This window comes from Crocuta crocuta, unplaced genomic scaffold (assembly GCF_008692635.1).
Source record: "Crocuta crocuta isolate KB4526 unplaced genomic scaffold, BGI_CrCroc_1.0 scaffold237, whole genome shotgun sequence".
Classification (NCBI taxonomy): Eukaryota; Metazoa; Chordata; class Mammalia; order Carnivora; family Hyaenidae; genus Crocuta; species Crocuta crocuta.
The window spans coordinates 2197273-2214857 of record NW_027531914.1 but is presented as its reverse complement, the minus strand read 5'-3'; the positions used below and the strand labels follow the sequence as shown (position 1 = coordinate 2214857).

The 17585-nt window shown below is 39.6% G+C and overlaps 1 protein-coding gene across 4 annotated transcripts in view; it reads right to left on the bottom strand.

Moving 5' to 3' along the window:
• Positions 1–1175: 1175 nt before the first annotated feature.
• Positions 1176–17585, bottom strand: part of GPAT3 (glycerol-3-phosphate acyltransferase 3) — a 57222-nt gene continuing 40812 nt past the window's right edge. For 3 of the 4 annotated variants that reach the window (XM_077774786.1, XM_077774787.1, XM_077774790.1), the window contains 9 exons: positions 16758–16832; positions 16145–16234; positions 14207–14300; positions 10988–11103; positions 9826–9881; positions 8979–9064; positions 7069–7197; positions 6488–6567; positions 1176–1530 (listed from right to left, as the gene is read on the bottom strand). In XM_077774786.1, the coding sequence (XP_077630912.1) occupies positions 1434–1530; positions 6488–6567; positions 7069–7197; positions 8979–9064; positions 9826–9881; positions 10988–11103; positions 14207–14300; positions 16145–16234; positions 16758–16832 (823 nt within the window). In that variant the 3' untranslated portion in view covers positions 1176–1433. The remainder of the gene's footprint in view (positions 1531–6487; positions 6568–7068; positions 7198–8978; positions 9065–9825; positions 9882–10987; positions 11104–14206; positions 14301–16144; positions 16235–16757; positions 16833–17585) is intronic. The other variant, XM_077774788.1, reaches the window with a different exon arrangement.

Below are 17585 nucleotides of genomic sequence, written 5' to 3'. Positions count from 1 at the left end.
TTTATAAGAAAAAATTTTAACCTTCCCCAAACCAGAAGAGGGTAGAGGTGAGGGAAAATAATGCAAAACACACTTAGAAATATAGAATTTATTTATATTCACTGTAAGACAGTTTCACATTCGGTACACGGTTACCAGAAGAGATAGAACACTCCCAGAGTTTAACATGGCATTATATTGCTATCAAACATTGCTTATACTGCATCAGTTGGGAAACATTTATTGTCTCCTTTAAAAAAATTAAGGCTCAGTTTCCAAAGGGTAATTTTACCACTCATTCTTCTGTTTAAGAAACTGGGAACATCCTGAAATAAACCTCAAAGGGGTGGAGGGTAAGAAGCAGCACACACACCTGGCTCATTCATACTCCCACTGAAGACAAAGTGATTTGTTTGTTGTTAAAGGCTCCTCCTGTTTGAAAATATGTTTTGGTACAAAATCAAACAAATCAGTAAATGGGAGAGGCACTACGTATAGATCTCTACTGTACACACAAGGAAAACTTAATGCGTTACAACCAGTGGCCAGCTAAAAAGTGTTTATTCAGAATCTGCCTACATATAAAAGTGCACACACAGTAACCTACATTCATCTTTCTTCGGTAAAGCTCACCAAGTAGTATTTTTCTTCTAACACGCTAGTAAAAAAAAAATTTTACATTTGTTTTCAACTCTCAGATCAAGTGGCCACAAATCTGTCCTTTCTCCTAAATCCCATCCTCCATTTTTATTTTCAACCTTGCAGTAGAATATAACCATGGCAGTAACCTTGAACTGATGTGTAATCCCGCTGTTTAAGTGATTGGAGGAGGGGCAGGGTGGGGAGGAGTGAGAAAGCTAATCACAAAAAGAGCCTGGGTGATTTTTTTTGAGAATTACCATACCAACAAGTTCCAAGCACAGTGAGTTCCAAAAGTGTTTTAGAAGCACTTTTTCCAGTACAAATATTTCATTCAATCAGCAATGACATCATCATTTTACAAAAGGCAGAATCTTGTTTAAAGCCAGTAAACTACCGTATAATTCATGCGGCTATTGCTATGACAACAAAAGCCAAAAAGGGCCCCCAATGGGTTCTGCCTCTGGCATAAAGAGGTAGAGACAATCCATCCTACAGAAAAGATTAACAGTAAAAACAAAACAAAACCAGAAACAGTAAAACAAAACAATANTACCGTATAATTCATGCGGCTATTGCTATGACAACAAAAGCCAAAAAGGGCCCCCAATGGGTTCTGCCTCTGGCATAAAGAGGTAGAGACAATCCATCCTACAGAAAAGATTAACAGTAAAAACAAAACAAAACAAAACCAGAAACAGTAAAACAAAACAATCGCCACTCTCTCTCTCACCCCACCCAAAACAACACATTCCATTTCTAGGGGCTAGTTCTGGTAAGCCAAACTTTATCACCAGAGTGGGATTCAGTCCGATTCAAAGAGATCCATTGCCTACAATCATCTTGCTGTAATTCTTCTGCTGCTCTTCCTTAAAGGTGTCCTTCACCTTTGCTCTTTTCAGCCCTCCATCCCTGGAAATAGAAAGGAAATAAATAAAAGCTACTCCCAGCAATGATTTAAAAGCATTTGCTGTCAACACACACCGCGTGATGCCATGACACTTAAGTGGCTAGTCAGCAATGGGGGAAAGCACATGGGATTTGAAAGCAGAAAGACCAAGATTTCAGTCTCTGTTCTACCACTCACGAAGTGTGTGTTACTTTGGGGAAGGAACAATCCCTCTGACGCTTAATTAAAATATAGAATAATATCTCCACTCAATTTCCTTTGAGAAGTTAGGGTTGCTAGAGGTGTCTGGGTGGCTCAGTCTTTTAAGCATCTGACTTAGGCTCAGGTCATGATTGCATAGTGCCTGGGTTAGGACCCCTGTTGGGCTCTGTGCTGACAGCTCAGAGCCTGGAGCCTGCTTCAGATTCTGTGTCTCCCTCTCTCTGCCCCTCCCCTGCTCACTCTCTGTCTCCCTCTCTGAAAAGGGGTGTCTGGGTGGCTCAGTCTTTGAAGTGTGCTCTCCCCCACTCACACGGTGTCTCTCTCTTTCAAAACAATAATCACTGAAAAAAAAATTAAGAAGTTATTCAATATTTGGACTTTATATATTTTTTTAAATGTTTATTTTTCAGAGAGAGACAGAGTGCAAGTGAGGAGGAGCAGAAAGAGAGAGAGACACACACACACACACAGAATCCAAAGCACGCTCCAGGCTTCCAGCTGTCAGCACAGAGCTGGGCACAGGGCTCAAACTCACAAACCATGAGATGAGGACTGAAGCCGAAGTCAGATGCTTAACCAACTGAGCACACAGGTGCCCCTGGACTTTATATTAAAACTAGGATTGTCTGCCTGTCTTTTTCCCCAAGGAAAGCAAAACACTGTTTTCTGTTATCTCATCAACCTATGTCTTACTAGAAAACCCATATGGAAAATTTAAGATACGCTCAAATAATGGGGAGGGTACTGTATATGTATGGGTAAATTCCTTAAAGATAAATGGGTTACTCATTATTCAGAACTAATCTGATGTCTACCAAGTTGTATTTTCCTTCAAAGAACTATATATATTTCACTCTATGTATTTCAAGCATTTATGACCTTCCATATTCCAAAATAGACTCAGAATCAAAACAAACATCAAAATCATAAATTGCATTTAACCAGTAGTTAGTGCCTATGTAAGCAGCATTCCTGAATTCAGAGTCTGTGAATCTTTGAACTCTCTCCACGGTGGTGAAAACACAGAGCTGCCTGGGTTATGAGGCCTCCGCATGCCTTTCCTTCTTTGGTCAACACAAAGGAACAACAAACTGTAAGCTCTGAGAGGAGACCTGGACCAGAAGGGCCACGATCTCTCTCCTAATCTAATGTTTTTGATTTTAACTCCAAAGAGTGCATGGACGGTGAACTTGCTTACTTTATACTGTACCTGTTTAATTTTAACCCAGTTAAACACAAATGTTTACCAAGTGTCTTCTGATGATGATGAATGAATCACAGGTTAGCCCGTGAACTCGGTGCCATGAGGACAGAACTTGACCTACAAATAGACGCCCGCCTGAACCACTGCAGTGTTCTTGCCTCTAGAGTCAAAACCAAGACTCGTCCCACCAGTAAGTCCTCAACTTAAAAAAACAGACTGCGGTCCACACATCTTCCTGGGCTCAGTTGGAGGAAATTTCCATGAAACAGGGTTATAAATTGTTGTTAGCTCCCCCAGAATTATCCCCCAAAGCCTCTTTTATCCAGAAGAACTGCCTCCAACTATTCACAGCATTAATGTAAGCTCTGAATAGTAAGAACTAAGTGGGAGAGGGGGAGGCAGAAGAAAGGCCATTCTTTCTTTCCTAAGGGCCACGCCAAAACTGACAAAAAAAGTTAAAAACATTTGCCCTAGAGCATCCTGACATCATTTGGATGCAACAGTAAACGCACAACACACAAGGCTCTGAGCACCCCAACTGTGACTTGCCCCGGTAGAGACTTTAAAGCTTTACGCAGTTCCCCTTTGCAATGGCACCAGATCTGAGTTCCTAAGGATAGCAGCGACCATATATAAAAACCTGTTTAAGGTGATACAACTGAGTTCTCATTTAATCTAAGGAAAAAAACCATGTCCACGTATTAATTCATACTCAGTGTGTGAATAACAGATACTCCTGGAAAGGCAGGGAGACTTGGAAATGGCCCGATAAGAGGAAATTGAAAAATTCTGAGAATCTGACAGATTTTCTTTAAGCCAATCCTATTGGGATCTGTCCTGTGGCTGACTTCCTTAGACTGTTATATTTCAAGGCTTTCTTCCTTTCTTTGGTATCTGAAGCTCCTGATCCCAATTTCCCAGATTTTCATATGGCTTTAAGGCACCAGCAGGGCTTTGATGTCAGGTGAGAGGAAGCAGACTAAAGAACTGAAAACAGGGGCCCCTGGGTGGCTTAGTCTGTTAAGCGTCTGACTTTGCCTCAGGTCTTGATCTCACAGTCTGTGAATTTGAGCCCCGTGTCAGGCTCTGTGCTGACAGCTTAGAGCCTGGAACCTGCTTCGGATTCTGTGTCTCCCTCTCTCTCTGCCCCTCCCTGTTCTAGCTCTCTCTCTCTCAAAAATTAAATAAACATTAAAAAAAAAAACTGAAAACAATGAGGAAAGAGGAAGCCAGATCCAGGGTGAACTTGGATTCACTAGGGCGTTGATAAACTAAGACATGTGTAAGCCTGTCGTTTCATGGTATTATGACGTCTGTAATTTAGTTTCACCTACTTCAGCTGAGGTAGTGTGATACAAATGTTAGTTTTAACCTATCTTGACCCTAGTCCTGACCTTAGGGTCAGTCAAGTTGCCCTAAATCAAGAACTCCTACTCTGGAGATGATCAGCCAGGCACTGAATTAGGCCACCCTCCATAGGTACCCCTATTATAAGGCATCAGCCATCTTTGTCTCCCATCAACTCCCCAACCTTTGTTAATTCACACAATGAATTTTAGAAATGGGTTTTCACTACAGAAATGATTGGCTTCCTTAATTAGCATAACACGCCAGAAACAGGTTTCTTGGGTGAAACTGATTGTACTCAAGATATATGAATGGATAAAATAGTCTAGAGGATTCCCCACCTTTGAATAAAGGAGTGAATAAAGCCCCTATTTGAATAAAGCCCCTATTCCAGAGGCTTAATTCCTAAGCAGTCCTGGATCCATCCCTCTGCAGGTTCAAAGGCTCTTGGCTGAACTGACTGCCTGATGCAGTCAAATCCTGCTCCTAGAACATAACTGTAATTACCTTAAGTGAACTTTTCATGCAAAGTGTTTTCAAAACACCAAAAATGATCAACAGAGGGACTTTATTAAACTTACAGGATTTGAAGTATCAACTGTTTGTTTTTTTAATTTTTTATTTTGAGAGAGAGAGAGAGAGAGAGAGAGAGAGAGAGGCAAGGCAGAAGGAGGGGCAGGATAGAGAGAAAAGAGAATATCTGTCAGCACAGAGCCCAACGCAGGGTTCAGACTCACGAACCGTGAGATCGTGACCTGAGACCAAATCAAGAGTGGACGCTTAACCAACTGAACCACCCAGGTGCCCCGAAGTATGAATTGTTTTGTGCAAGCCTGCTAACATAATGTCTGTGTGTGAGAATTTAATCTCCTATAATAATCTAGGTATATAGTTAACCCTCACTGACACAGACTAAATGTTTATGCGCCCTCCCCCATTCATATATTGAAGCCCTAACCTCCAATATGATGGTATTTAGAGAAGGGACCTTTTGGAGGTAATTAGGTTTAGATGAGGTCAGAAGAGTGGCCACTAATCCTCAAGATAGGATTAGTGTCCATATAAAAAGAGACACCTGTGGGCTGGCTCGCTTCTCTCTCCCCATACTCCTACGAAGAAGAGATTGTGTGAATGCAAGGCAAGAAGGCGGCCATTTGCCAGCCCAAAGGGAGAGACAGCTCTCACCAGAGACTGACCTTGTTGGCACCCTGTTCTCAGATTTCCAGCCTTCAGAACTGTGAGAAATAAATTTCTTGTTTTTTAAGCCACCACATGTATGGTAGTTTGTCATGACAGTGAAAGCAGACTAATATACTCCCCTACACTCAACCTTCCTCAAACAAACAAACAATTAAATCTGAAGTTTCCATAACTATTCACTGATTTCCTTGCAAGCTTTTAAGTTTTTTCTAATACAGTTATAGCTACTGTTAAATACGAACAAGCCTATAAGTTGCCCCTTTGCTCCCTGGGTCCATTCCCCACCCCCAATCTAGTCTCACATTCTTCTTCAGTAGAAGAACACTAAGTCTTAACTAGATACACGACCATCCAGAACAAAGTGGCATTCTCCAGCCTTCTTTGCAGCTGCTGTCACAGAACTTGAGTTCTAGCCAATGGATACAAATGGAAGTGGCATGTCCAACTTATAATGTTAATAATGAGAGGGGTGTGTCCTTGTTTTAAGTCTTCCCTACTGGCCATTTTCTCGACACATGGAGTAGCCTTATAGACATCAGCTTGGACCCTCAAGTAGAAGCACATTGAGGACGGAAGAATAGAGAATGACCTGTTATACCAGCCTGCACTGTCGGTGTTTAAGCAAGAGGGATAAACTTCTACCTGTTTTAAGCCACTGGTATTTAAGTAAACCACTCTTTCAGCTAAACCTCTGGCTAGCTAGCACAATAAATGACATTATAAATGCAATTGGCAGGGGGATGGGGGGCGCCTGGGTGGTTGAGTGTCCAACTCTTGATTTCAGCTCAGGTTGTAATCCCAGGGGCGTGAGACTGAGCCCCATGTTGGGCTAAGCACCGGGCATGGAGCCTGTATAAGACACTCTCTCTCTCCTTCTGTCCCTCTCCCCCACTCGCTCGCTCTCTTCTCTCTCTCTCAAAACAAACTTCTAAAAATAGATAAATAATGAAAAATATAAGTGATTTTTTAATTTAAAAAAATGATAGTACTTCTGAAAAATTTCTTACCAGGGAAGCTCAGCCAATCCTCCTTGCACAGCAATAGCAGACTTAACCCTGTTAGCAAACTGGACAGCATCTTCTCCTTCCTGGGAAAAAGAAAATTACAGGTACATCCTGGGAATGGAACTTAAAATCATTCTTGAATTATCCGCCTAATTATTTAGATTTGTTTTAAAATGTAAGATTCACCTTTTAGCTCAGTTCTGTTCTCAGTCATAGCAAATAGATATCATTTGGTCTACCAAGAAACTGTAGTGCCCTAATGTTTAATTTTTATCACGTATATATATTAATTTTCCTCTTTATTAGTCTTACCAATATGTAACATTCCATAATATCGTAGGGTTCGCTAAACCAACGGCAAGTATGAAAACTGTTATGGAAAAGGGTTTCTGAATATAAAATAGCTTGACTTGAAGACCGCTAAATACATTTCGTTTTAAATGACTCATGTTCTAAAGAAAGCAGAAAGGAAGCCCAGCTCTCACTACTGTGAGGAAGGGAGGCACCCAGGTTTTCAGGGAAAAGTGTTCTCCCCTTGATGTGACTGGATAAAGCACCAAAGGCCAGTTGTTATCTGTGGATACCTCTCTGGTCATGGGGGGCATGTACCACACGTCACACACGATGGCCCAGCTGGTCATCATTCGAAGCAGGTAGCTCACCATGTTGTATTTACTACTGTTCCAAAATGCGTCTCCAAACTGAGGGTTATACTGGAAAAAAAAGTATTGCAGTTATGAACTAAGTGATGGCTTATCTACATCAGTGTTTCCACGGTGACAGGCCGAGCATCTCTACTGGACTCCAAAAGAAAGAGAAGCTACTTTGCTTGATAGAAATGATCAAAAAAGTAAACCAGGCCAGCCAACTCCTCTGATCACAGCCTCGGAGTGCTGCGATAAGAGGGCTATCCACAAAGGTCCTAAATATCTGTCTCCCACTCAACTGAAATTGGGTAAAAGGAGGCACAGTAGCTGTCCTGCTTATTACTGTGTCCTCAGTACTTAATACAATGCCTGGTGCACAGTCCCCTGGTACCCATCTGTATACGTACCAAAAGAGAGAATGATGGAGCAAATAGGGCAAAGTGTAAATAGGTGGTAAATCTGAATAAAAAGTGTATACAAATGGCTTAAGGAAGACCTTATACCCAATAGATCTTTAGAATATGTCAGTTGGCTAAATATCTCTAACAGAATGGCATCACAATAGTTTCACCAAGTAACTTTGTAATTGTGAGACAAATTATGTAACATCTCTGAGACGCAGTTTATAAACTGAGAAAGTTTAACTAAAGTTGTGGTTTCTTTTTTTAAAAAAAAAAAGGTTTTAATGTTTTTTTGTTTTTTTAAATTTTTTTTTTAATGTTTTATTTATTTTTAGGAGAGAGAGAGAGACAGCGTGAGCAGGGGAGGGTCAGAGAGAGAGGGAGTCACAGACTCTGAAACAGGCTCCAGGCTCTGAGCCGGCAGTCAGCACAGAGCCCGACGCGGGGCTCGAACCCACGAACCGCGAGATCATGACCTAAGCGAAAGTCGGACGCTTAACCGACTAAGCCACCCAGGCGCCCCAAAGGTTTTAATGTCTTATTATTTCTGAGAAAGAGACAGTGTGAGCAGGGGAAAGTCAGAGAGAGAGGGAGATAACAGAATCTGAAACAGGCTCCAGGCTCTGAGCTAGCTGTCAGCACAGAGCCCGTCGTGGGGCTCAAACCCACGGATCATGAGATCATGACCTGAGCCAAAGTCAGACGCTTAACCAACTAAGCCACCCAGGCTCCCCTAGAGTTGTGGTTTCCAAACATTCTGGTTTAGCAGCAAATTATACAACCTTTTGTTCAATTACATCTAATGCAGAATCCCAGGATGTAAAACAGATTTGCAAAAAGGAAAAACAGATGTGGAGAAAAGAGAGCCCTGGTGCCCTGCTGGTGGGGATGTAAATCAATTCGGCCACTAGAAAAAACAGTATGAGAGCATCCTCAAAAAATCAAAAATTAGAACCACCATAGGATCCAGCAACCTCACTTTTGGGTATGTAGCCAATGGAAATGAAAACAAGATCTTGAAGAGATATCTGCCCTCCCATGTTTACTGCAGCATATCATTCACAGTAGCCAAGATATGGAAACAACCTAAGTGTATGTCAACACACGTATAGATAAAGAAGATGTGAATGTGTGTGTGTGTATACATATATATACATATGTATATGTATATATATATACACCTGCCATTTGTGACAACACAGACGGACCTTGAAAGCATTATGCTGAGTTTAATGTACAGCATGGTGAATATAGTTAATAATACTGTATATCGTACACCTTAAATTTACACAACATTCTATGTCATTTATATTCCAATACAGCCGGGGCAGGGGGAAGAGTGTATAAGCGCTCATTATTATTACAAATTTTAACACTGAAGTTATATCGAAATAAAGTTACGAAGTCACTCTCCTTCTGGGGGGCCAGGAGGGGTATCTGTCTTACCTTAATTGCAACTGGATGTATGGTTCCTCCAATTTCAAAGCTTCCCTTTTTAAACATCATGACTGAAGTATTGTTGATGCAAGTCCCTGCCGAGGGGTGAAAAGGGCATGGTGACTATTTTTAAGGTAGTCTTTTTTAAAATGAAATTTAAAAAGGAATTATTTTGATATAAATTAATCTAAATATTAAAATCCTAGCAAAATTAGTTTACTCTCATTTCACAAATCAATTCCTGCTTAAGTAGGTAATGCAACAGTTCTCAGCAAGTTGTTGTTTTTTATTATTTATTTCTGAGAGAGAGAGAGAGAAGAGAGAGAGAGAGAGACAGCATGAGCAGGGGAGGGTCAGAGAGAGAGGGACACACAGAATCCAAAGCAGGCTCCGGGCTCTGAGCTAGCTGCCGGCACAGAGCCCAACGCGGGGCTCGAACCCACTAACCGTGAGATCATGACCTGAGCCGAAGTCGGACACTTAACCGACTGAGCCACCCAGGTGCCCCATTTCTCAGCAAGTTTAAAAACAAACTTTTACTTTGTTATTAAATAACAAACTTCTGCACAACTGGTGACAATTTTAATACTTTAAAATAAGGACCTTTAAAAATTTATGAATAATACCTATCCAAGTTCATTACCCAGAAATGACTTTTAAGATCAAAAAGGCACCATGTCTTCCATCAAATGTCAAAAGAAAGCAAGGAATTACTGGCTCAGAGAAGACCATCCCTTTCCTATAGGACAGCAGAGATCTGGACTAAGAATGCCACTTCTAGAACAAACCGATGCCTCATATACTTTTGCTGCTGGTTGTTATCAACTATAGCTTGGTAGGCAGTTACCCTTCTTACCTTCAGGAAAGATTAATATGGGTAGTTTTTTCTTATCAGCAATGTGTTCTTTTAGTCTGTGAAGAAAAACAAAGGATCAGAATGCTACCTTTATAAAACAGGGGTGGGAATCCCCTTTGGTCTATGCACTGTACTCACACAAATATAACCATATAGCAATAAGGAGTGGAAAAATAAGACTTAAGTAAAGGGAAAAACTCAAGTTGGTCCCTTTAGAAAAAGCATAAGCTTACCTGCACTATTTTAATTTCTCTCATTTCAAAGTGAGCAATTTTCAGTGCCTTCTGCCTACTCTTAAAAAAAAAGAATGGGAGGCAGTCATGTGACACTGGAGCGCTGGAGCCCCCATGTCATAAAGTTTGTGCCCTTCTCCATGTACTTTTATTTCCTCATCTGAAAAACGAGAATACTGATTGCTGGACCTGTCTGTCTCATGGCCATTGGGTATAAGAAACTCCTTAAATGAGTCAGGCTCAGCTTTGTAATATGTAATAGAGGTCAGAAAGCTGAGAACGATGAAAATTCTTCCAGGCTTAGGTCCTGTCTCCCCTGCAGCCAGCCTTATATTCCCAGCTGCTCACCAGAAACTGGTAAGAATGAGAGAGAGATTACAGCTGCCCGTGTCCCAATGCTAAATAATCTCAAACTGGGGAATGGTTTCACTCACCTTCAACAGATTTCAACAAGTACTTTTCATTTTACTCTTAAAAGCATGCCCTACCTTCAAGTTTCTAGAAGCAATAACCAGAGGGCCTTCACTTAAAGGCCTTGGGCAAAAAGCTGTTGTTTCCCAACAAAGGCTTCTGGTAGCTCTTCTCACTCCCAAACCCCAGAGATATGTTGTCTGTTCCCTAAAGAGCATTAGCTCTGTCAGTCTCTTGATGGACTTAAGTGATAACAGACATTCAGCAAACAATCAACCATCTATTTACTCAGAAAACAGTTAATCAAGTATTTAACTTTCACAAGTAGTGATTTTTAATTCTGAAAATTCAGTGACTGGACTATACCTAAGTCATAGCAATACAAACATACCGGCCTTCTAATCTCATCCTATATCCCACTATGACTACAGAACTCAAATTTTGCTCTCTTTGCAGGAAGGCCGAGATTTACCAGATTTAAGTCACCCCAAAGGATTCTAAGCAATGTCTCTGCTTACCTCTTAGTGACCAGGTGTCGATCCTTCATTTCCGAGCGTTCAAACCAGACGTGTGGACAAGCCTTCACCATGGCTCTCTGAATAATTCCCATCAATCCACCATGAACCTGGCCAACCTAGAAGTACCATGAAGAGAAAAGATTGGCCTTCTGCTACTAACTGAAGTTCTTAGTCTAATCAAAAGACATAAATGGCAGATGTAAGCAAAAAGCATTCTTTGGTAGCACCTTTAAATTTTAAGCTATGTTCCTACGCTAGTAATATTTTAGCTTTAAAAAGTAGAGGTCTTTCGACTTGGTCAGATAAGGGAAATGCAAATTAAAACTACACTGAAATACCGTTTTCTCAATCATCAGACTGACAAGGACTCAAAAGCTTAGCAGTGTACTCGGAGCCAAGACTGTGGAAGATGGCGCTCGTATATTGCCTGGGTTAATAACCATAGAAGAAAATTTGGCAATATCTATCAAAACTACGTATACATTTATCCTTCAACTCAGTAATCCCATTTCTGGGAATTTACCCTGAAGATATACCTCCAACAAGATGAAAAAACATATGCCCAAAGTTTTAATTGTAACTTTATTTGTAATTTCAAGATACTGGAATACCTAGGTATTCAAACATGTAAGTAATCATATGAATAAACTATGGTACATACACACAATAGAGTACCATGCAGCTGGGAAAAGAGAAAGGTTGATCTCTATGATTGATAAGGAGTGATTTCCAGGAGATACCGGTTTTTGGTTTTTTTAAAATTTAACTTTTTTTATTTGAATATAGTTGACACCCAATGGTATCCTAGCTTCAGGTGTATAACATAGTGATTCACCATCTCTATAGGTCATGCTATGCTCACCACTCAGGTGATGTCGTTAAGTGAAAAAAGCAAATTGCAAAAAAACAAATAAATATAGTATGCTATCTTTTGTGTAAGATGGAAAGGGAAATATAATATGTTATATTATATATATTCCTACAAAAAGAAAAAAAAAATCCAAAGCAGTGAAGCTGGAAACGTCCAAGTGTCGGAGGCAACGGGGCGGAATGGATAAGGCAGGAAATGACACAATTGCGAGCATGCCTTTGTGGTTTAACACTTAGAAGCATGCCGACAATAAACAACAATGGGACTGTTAAACCAAAAGCAAACTGAAACAAATAAATCCAACTGTATTTCGAAGGAATAAAAGAACAAATCTGAAAGAAGGAAAAAAATATCTAAGATGGTATTTGACCAGACACTCTCCATCTTGGGGAAAACTGTAAAATATTCTAATTTTTTTTACAACATTTGTTTTTGTAGTAACACAGGTGAAGCAATTCTGAAACAATTCTAGATGTACTGCAGGATTGAGAAAAGAGGTAAATGTGCTGATACTGTTGAGCACCAGGGTATTCACTATGAAAAAAAAGGAGATACAAATATGGATGGGAGGGCAAGGGGGAAGCAAGAAAGAACCCTATGAAGTGCATGAATTAATTGGTACAGACTAAAATTTCAATATTATGTTAGTATTAAGAATAAATATTAATACAAATTAAAAATATAAATAATTTACATACATTTTTATGTAGGGAGACAGTGAGAAAGCCAGTGCTTGATACAGCAAACAGGGCAAAACACTACCAATAGGTAAATGTGAATAAAGGGTATATGGATGTTCTACATACCATTTTATTATTGCAGTTTCTCTATAACTCAGAAAATATTTCTAAATTTTTTTAAAAAAGTAAGAAGTCTTTGTTTAGGAGGAAAACAGACTTAACAAAATTCTGAAGCCCTCCATCACAAATGAGTTTTATTCAACTTTTTGTCGACTGGGATACAGAAAGAATATGGTCCCAGAAACACACAATCATAATTAGGCAAGTTGGTTAAAGTGTCTGAGCCTCTGCTGTCTCATCTATAACAAAATCTCAGCCTTAATCCCATTGTATTACAGGGAAGTTCACATACAATGCTTGTGAAAGTGCTTGTCCACATGTGTGCAAGGAATTCTCATATATACCCAGAACTGTACTGGGGACTACCATTGTTAACATACGGGCCCCTGCATGGGCTTTCTGGGAATCCATAAACATCTTGAAATTATGCACAAAATTGTGCTTGAATGATGCACATGTGTGTCATCGTTTTTCTTAAGAAAGGGTACATAACTGATTCCTAATCTAAAAAAGGTTAAGTACTACCAATCGCCATAAGTCTTTTCCGAGAAGTAGTTAAAGCTTTCTTGCATTTAGAGCAAAATCCACAACTTAGAGATTAAAATGTGGTTGCACAGGGCGCCTGGGGTCAGTTAAGCATCTGACTTTGGCTCAGGCCGTGATCTCTCGGTTCCTTAGTTTGAGCCCTGCATCGGGCTCTCTGCTATCAGCACAGAGCCTGCTTCAGATCCTCTGTCTCCCTCCCTCTCCCTCTTTCAAAAATAAATAAACATTTTTAAAAATGTGGTTGCACAAGAGGTTGTATATCTGAACTTATATTTCAGATAAATTAAATATCTGGCAATAAATTGGGAATTGTTACAAAGGCCTTCAGAACCCTCTCAATGACTGAGAAAGGCAATGTGTTATATATATTTGTCTTTCTTGTCTGATCTTCATTAAAAAGTCTGATTTTTTTTTTTTTTAATTGTATATGACTCCCTGAAGGAAGACAGAACTAATTGGCTGGTAAGGGATTTGCACAGCTCTAAGGAGAAAGACTTCAACGTCTTTAAGTATTATTGAACATTGCAGGGATTTCTTTAGAAGCAAGATGAAATCAACTTTGTAAAGTCCTATCAAGTTCATGCGTGTCTATATTTCAGTAAGCTAAATTTTTCACTATCCTTTAAAAAAATTTTTTTTACTATTTTTTTAAAAAATGAATGGGTTGATCCACTTATACATTGTTTTAAAAGATTTTCTTTGTAAGGAATCTTTACACCCAAGGTGGGCCTGGAACTTATAATCCTGAGATCAAGAGTCTCATACTCCACCAACTGAGCCAGCCAGGTGCCCCGAATCTTCTACCACCTTAAATATAATGGCTATTTTCTTTCTTTTTCTTGCCCATATAGTCCTCATTTAATGTACTGCATAACTTAGCTACAGTACTATAACCCAGTCACTCTCTAATATAAAACTTTCTAATTTGTGCCAAAATAAATTAAAAGTTTGAACAATCCACAAAACATGCAATTACTTGAACTATCAATGAGCCGCTCTTACCATAGCATAGCATCCGTCTGTTGTCAAGATCAAAACATCTATTGGGGAAGTATGGTTGGCCACACAAATGCCTCCCTTCTGGGGTCTGTACTGTCTGCAATGACAAACAGTGGTAAACACTATATCCTGGAAAAGAGTCACTATTTTGCAGCATGTAGAGATTCATCCTATTTTACTTTAAAAAGTACATTAAAAATACAGTTTCATAGTATACGGGCCCGTCGTAAACAGGTTATCTCTAGGCAGTATGATGGGAGTGGGGTAAGAGTACTGGAGAAGGGGCCCATGACTTGCCCCATATATATATTTAGATTGTTTTTTGTAATGATCCTTTTATAATGAAAAAGTAATTTTAGAATACTAGTTTGAATTACAAAGATTCCACAACTTTAGTACTGTGATATGTTTCACATAGTTTATCTTAAGTATTTTCATATTATTCTGCTCTTTAAAAGCATCACTTTTAGTAGTTTCACAATGACCCAAAGAGTAAATTTATTAAAGTTTCCTCCCTCTTCTCCTCCTAAAGCAGAGGCTGGTAAGCTTCTCCTATTGAGGGCCAGAAAATAAATATTTTAGGTTTTGCAAGCCAGCCAGTCCCTGTCAAAACTACTGGATTCTGCTGTTTGGGCACAAAGGCAGACACAGGCAATATATAAATGGATGAGCATGGCAGTGTTTCGATAAAACTTTATTACAAAAAACAGATGGCAGGCCACATTTGGCCTCCAGGCCCATAGTTTGCTGGCCTTTGTCTTAAAGTTCAACCAGTATTTGACACTAACGAAGCAAAGTAGCTTTTGCTGGCCCTATACAAAGAAGAAAGGGAACCAAATGCATAACAACTTTAGCATGTTCTCTTTAAAATTAGAAGTAATTTTATATATAAGTTATGAACTCTATGTAATTAAAGCACCTTTTCTGTAGATAGTATCTCTTCTGATCACAGTTCTATCAAAGCATTTTCTTCTACTTTTCACCCCAAAACTCACAGCTCAATGACAAAATCATGTAATTTTAGAAAGTTAAGGGGTCTCTTAATGTTGGTAACACATGGTAAAGCCAAATGAGAAAATGTTTCCCTTCTAAAAATGAGACNTTTTCCTAAAACTTTTAAAATAATGAGGTTAAACATAAAAAAATAAAATTAAGTTAACAGAAAAGTAATTGAAACAATCCAAATTATTACAGTCAGCTAACAACTTCAGTTAGCTACCACTACCCTCTACAGTCAGGGGTGAGGGAAGCAAAGCGTGGGTGTTCTGTCTCAAGACTCAGTTACGGAACCTCAGGAGCGGCAGCACTGAGACTAGAAACCAGGCCTCAAGACTCAGAGGCCAGCCCTCCTTCCTCCACATTACAGGCCTGTCAACTTCATCACTTTATATACATATCAACAGACCCAGTTCAAACCCTGACGTGGCCGTGTGCCAGCCATGTGACCCTAGACAACCAATCCCAGGGCTCCCAGCTCTTCACCTGTAAAACAGGACACCAGTGCCTCTCTCACAGGATGACCTGTGATGACAAGCTCGGGCCTGGCTGCACACCATAAATGCCCAATTGTTATTTTAATGTTTTTTTGTTATTTTTTTGAGAGGTGGGTGAGGAGGAACAGAGAGCCTTATGTGAGGCTCAAATTCATGAACCATGAGATCATGACCTGAGCCAAAGTCAGACCCTTAACTGACTGAGCCACCCAGGTGCCCCTGCCCAATTATCAGGTGTCAACACATGTTTATTATTATGTTCCCTCTGCAAATGGATGGCTTCTTAAAAGTTTTTTGGACAAAACTGTTATGTCTGTGACACTCTAAGCAGCAGGAATGAACATACTGGAAGGACTCTCATTTCACATGCTTCCTCCACCCACTACTGTCAGTCACAGGCTGGACTTGCAGAATAGAAAGGCGGAAGGAAGCCGGCAAACACACTCACTTGTTATGGTAATGAATGGTACCAGAGAGGGCTCGCACACAGATCCGGCAGCAAGTCAGGTGAACCAGTTCACTCAGCCAGTTTTTGAGGCTGAAAGAAAGAGAACACATTTTATGGTGCAGTTCTGGGCACTCCTAAGAAACAATACAATAAAAGCTTCCATGTGCCCCTTCACAGCAGCATACTGTGTTCAGAAACACAAGCACAGTTCGATTCTTAAAGTCTCGCTGACCCATTAAGACAAAACTCTCAGGGAAAATGGCTCCCACCCTACTTGACTATCATGATAAATGCCTGACCAAGATAAGCTGAAAATTCTCTAGTCTCAGCCTGATGAGCCTGACCAGAGGATAACACTCTCGTGGTTTCCTTGAGTCCCTCACTCTATTTTTCATTTCCCTTTTGAGAAACAATTTCTTACAATTTATATGAAAGTGTGATGGCAAATCTGATGAAGACTGTGAATACGAAGTAAGCAAAATTTTAATAAGTGTGACGTGGCCATGAATGTGACGCAATACATAGGAATCGAATATTTGCGTTTTTTGGTGTGTGGATAAGGCCAAGAAAAGGGACAGTCCTACTTATGGTTGAGTGGAAGCAAACATTTCACCTGCCATCTGGAAGCTGCCCGACTAGTGTAGTTCCCAAAACCAACAAACTGATCCCAATGAAAGCCAAGGTAACCCTGCAAAAGAAAAGAGAAGGTAACATGAAAGTTAGTTGAATAGTAGCGCTTAAGGGGAATAACCTAAACGTTCATAAGTAATGAAATTGTAAATAAGTCGTGAAACACTTATGGCACTGCCATTAAAAAGAATCGGGTAAATCTATAGGATCTGACATAGGGGGATGGTCCTTGGTACTTTTGAGAGAAACAAAGCAAAATTAGTGCTAAAATAATACATAGAGTATGATAACCATTTTCAAAATAACAGCAAGCATATAACTAGTTGATAGATGCACAGAGGAGGCCTGGAAATTTATTTGTAAAACTAGCAAAGTCAATCTATATAATCACCAAAGGGTTAAGTGGGCTAGTGAAGAGAATAAATTTAAAAGCTTGCCCTTTTGCTTTTTGGGATTATTTTAATTTTTAAAAATATATTCATATTATCAAACTAAACTAAACAGTTTTATATTGTATAACGGAGTCACGTCAGGTTGAAAGGAGCTATCCTGTTTTGTTCAGGATACATTGGTGGGCATAGTATGGTTATAAAAGAAAATATTTTCCAAAGGTCTAAGAATAACTTGGTTTCCTGTGTTTTCTCATGATGGAGGGACATATAATTCAAATTTTTCTCAAGGGAATTTAAAATTTATAGCAAATAACAAGAAAAGCTCTTTCATAATAACACCAAATTATATCACCATGTAGAAACCCTTTAATGCACATCTTTGTCCCTTTGCATGGTCCTGGTAACTCAGAAGTTAGTAA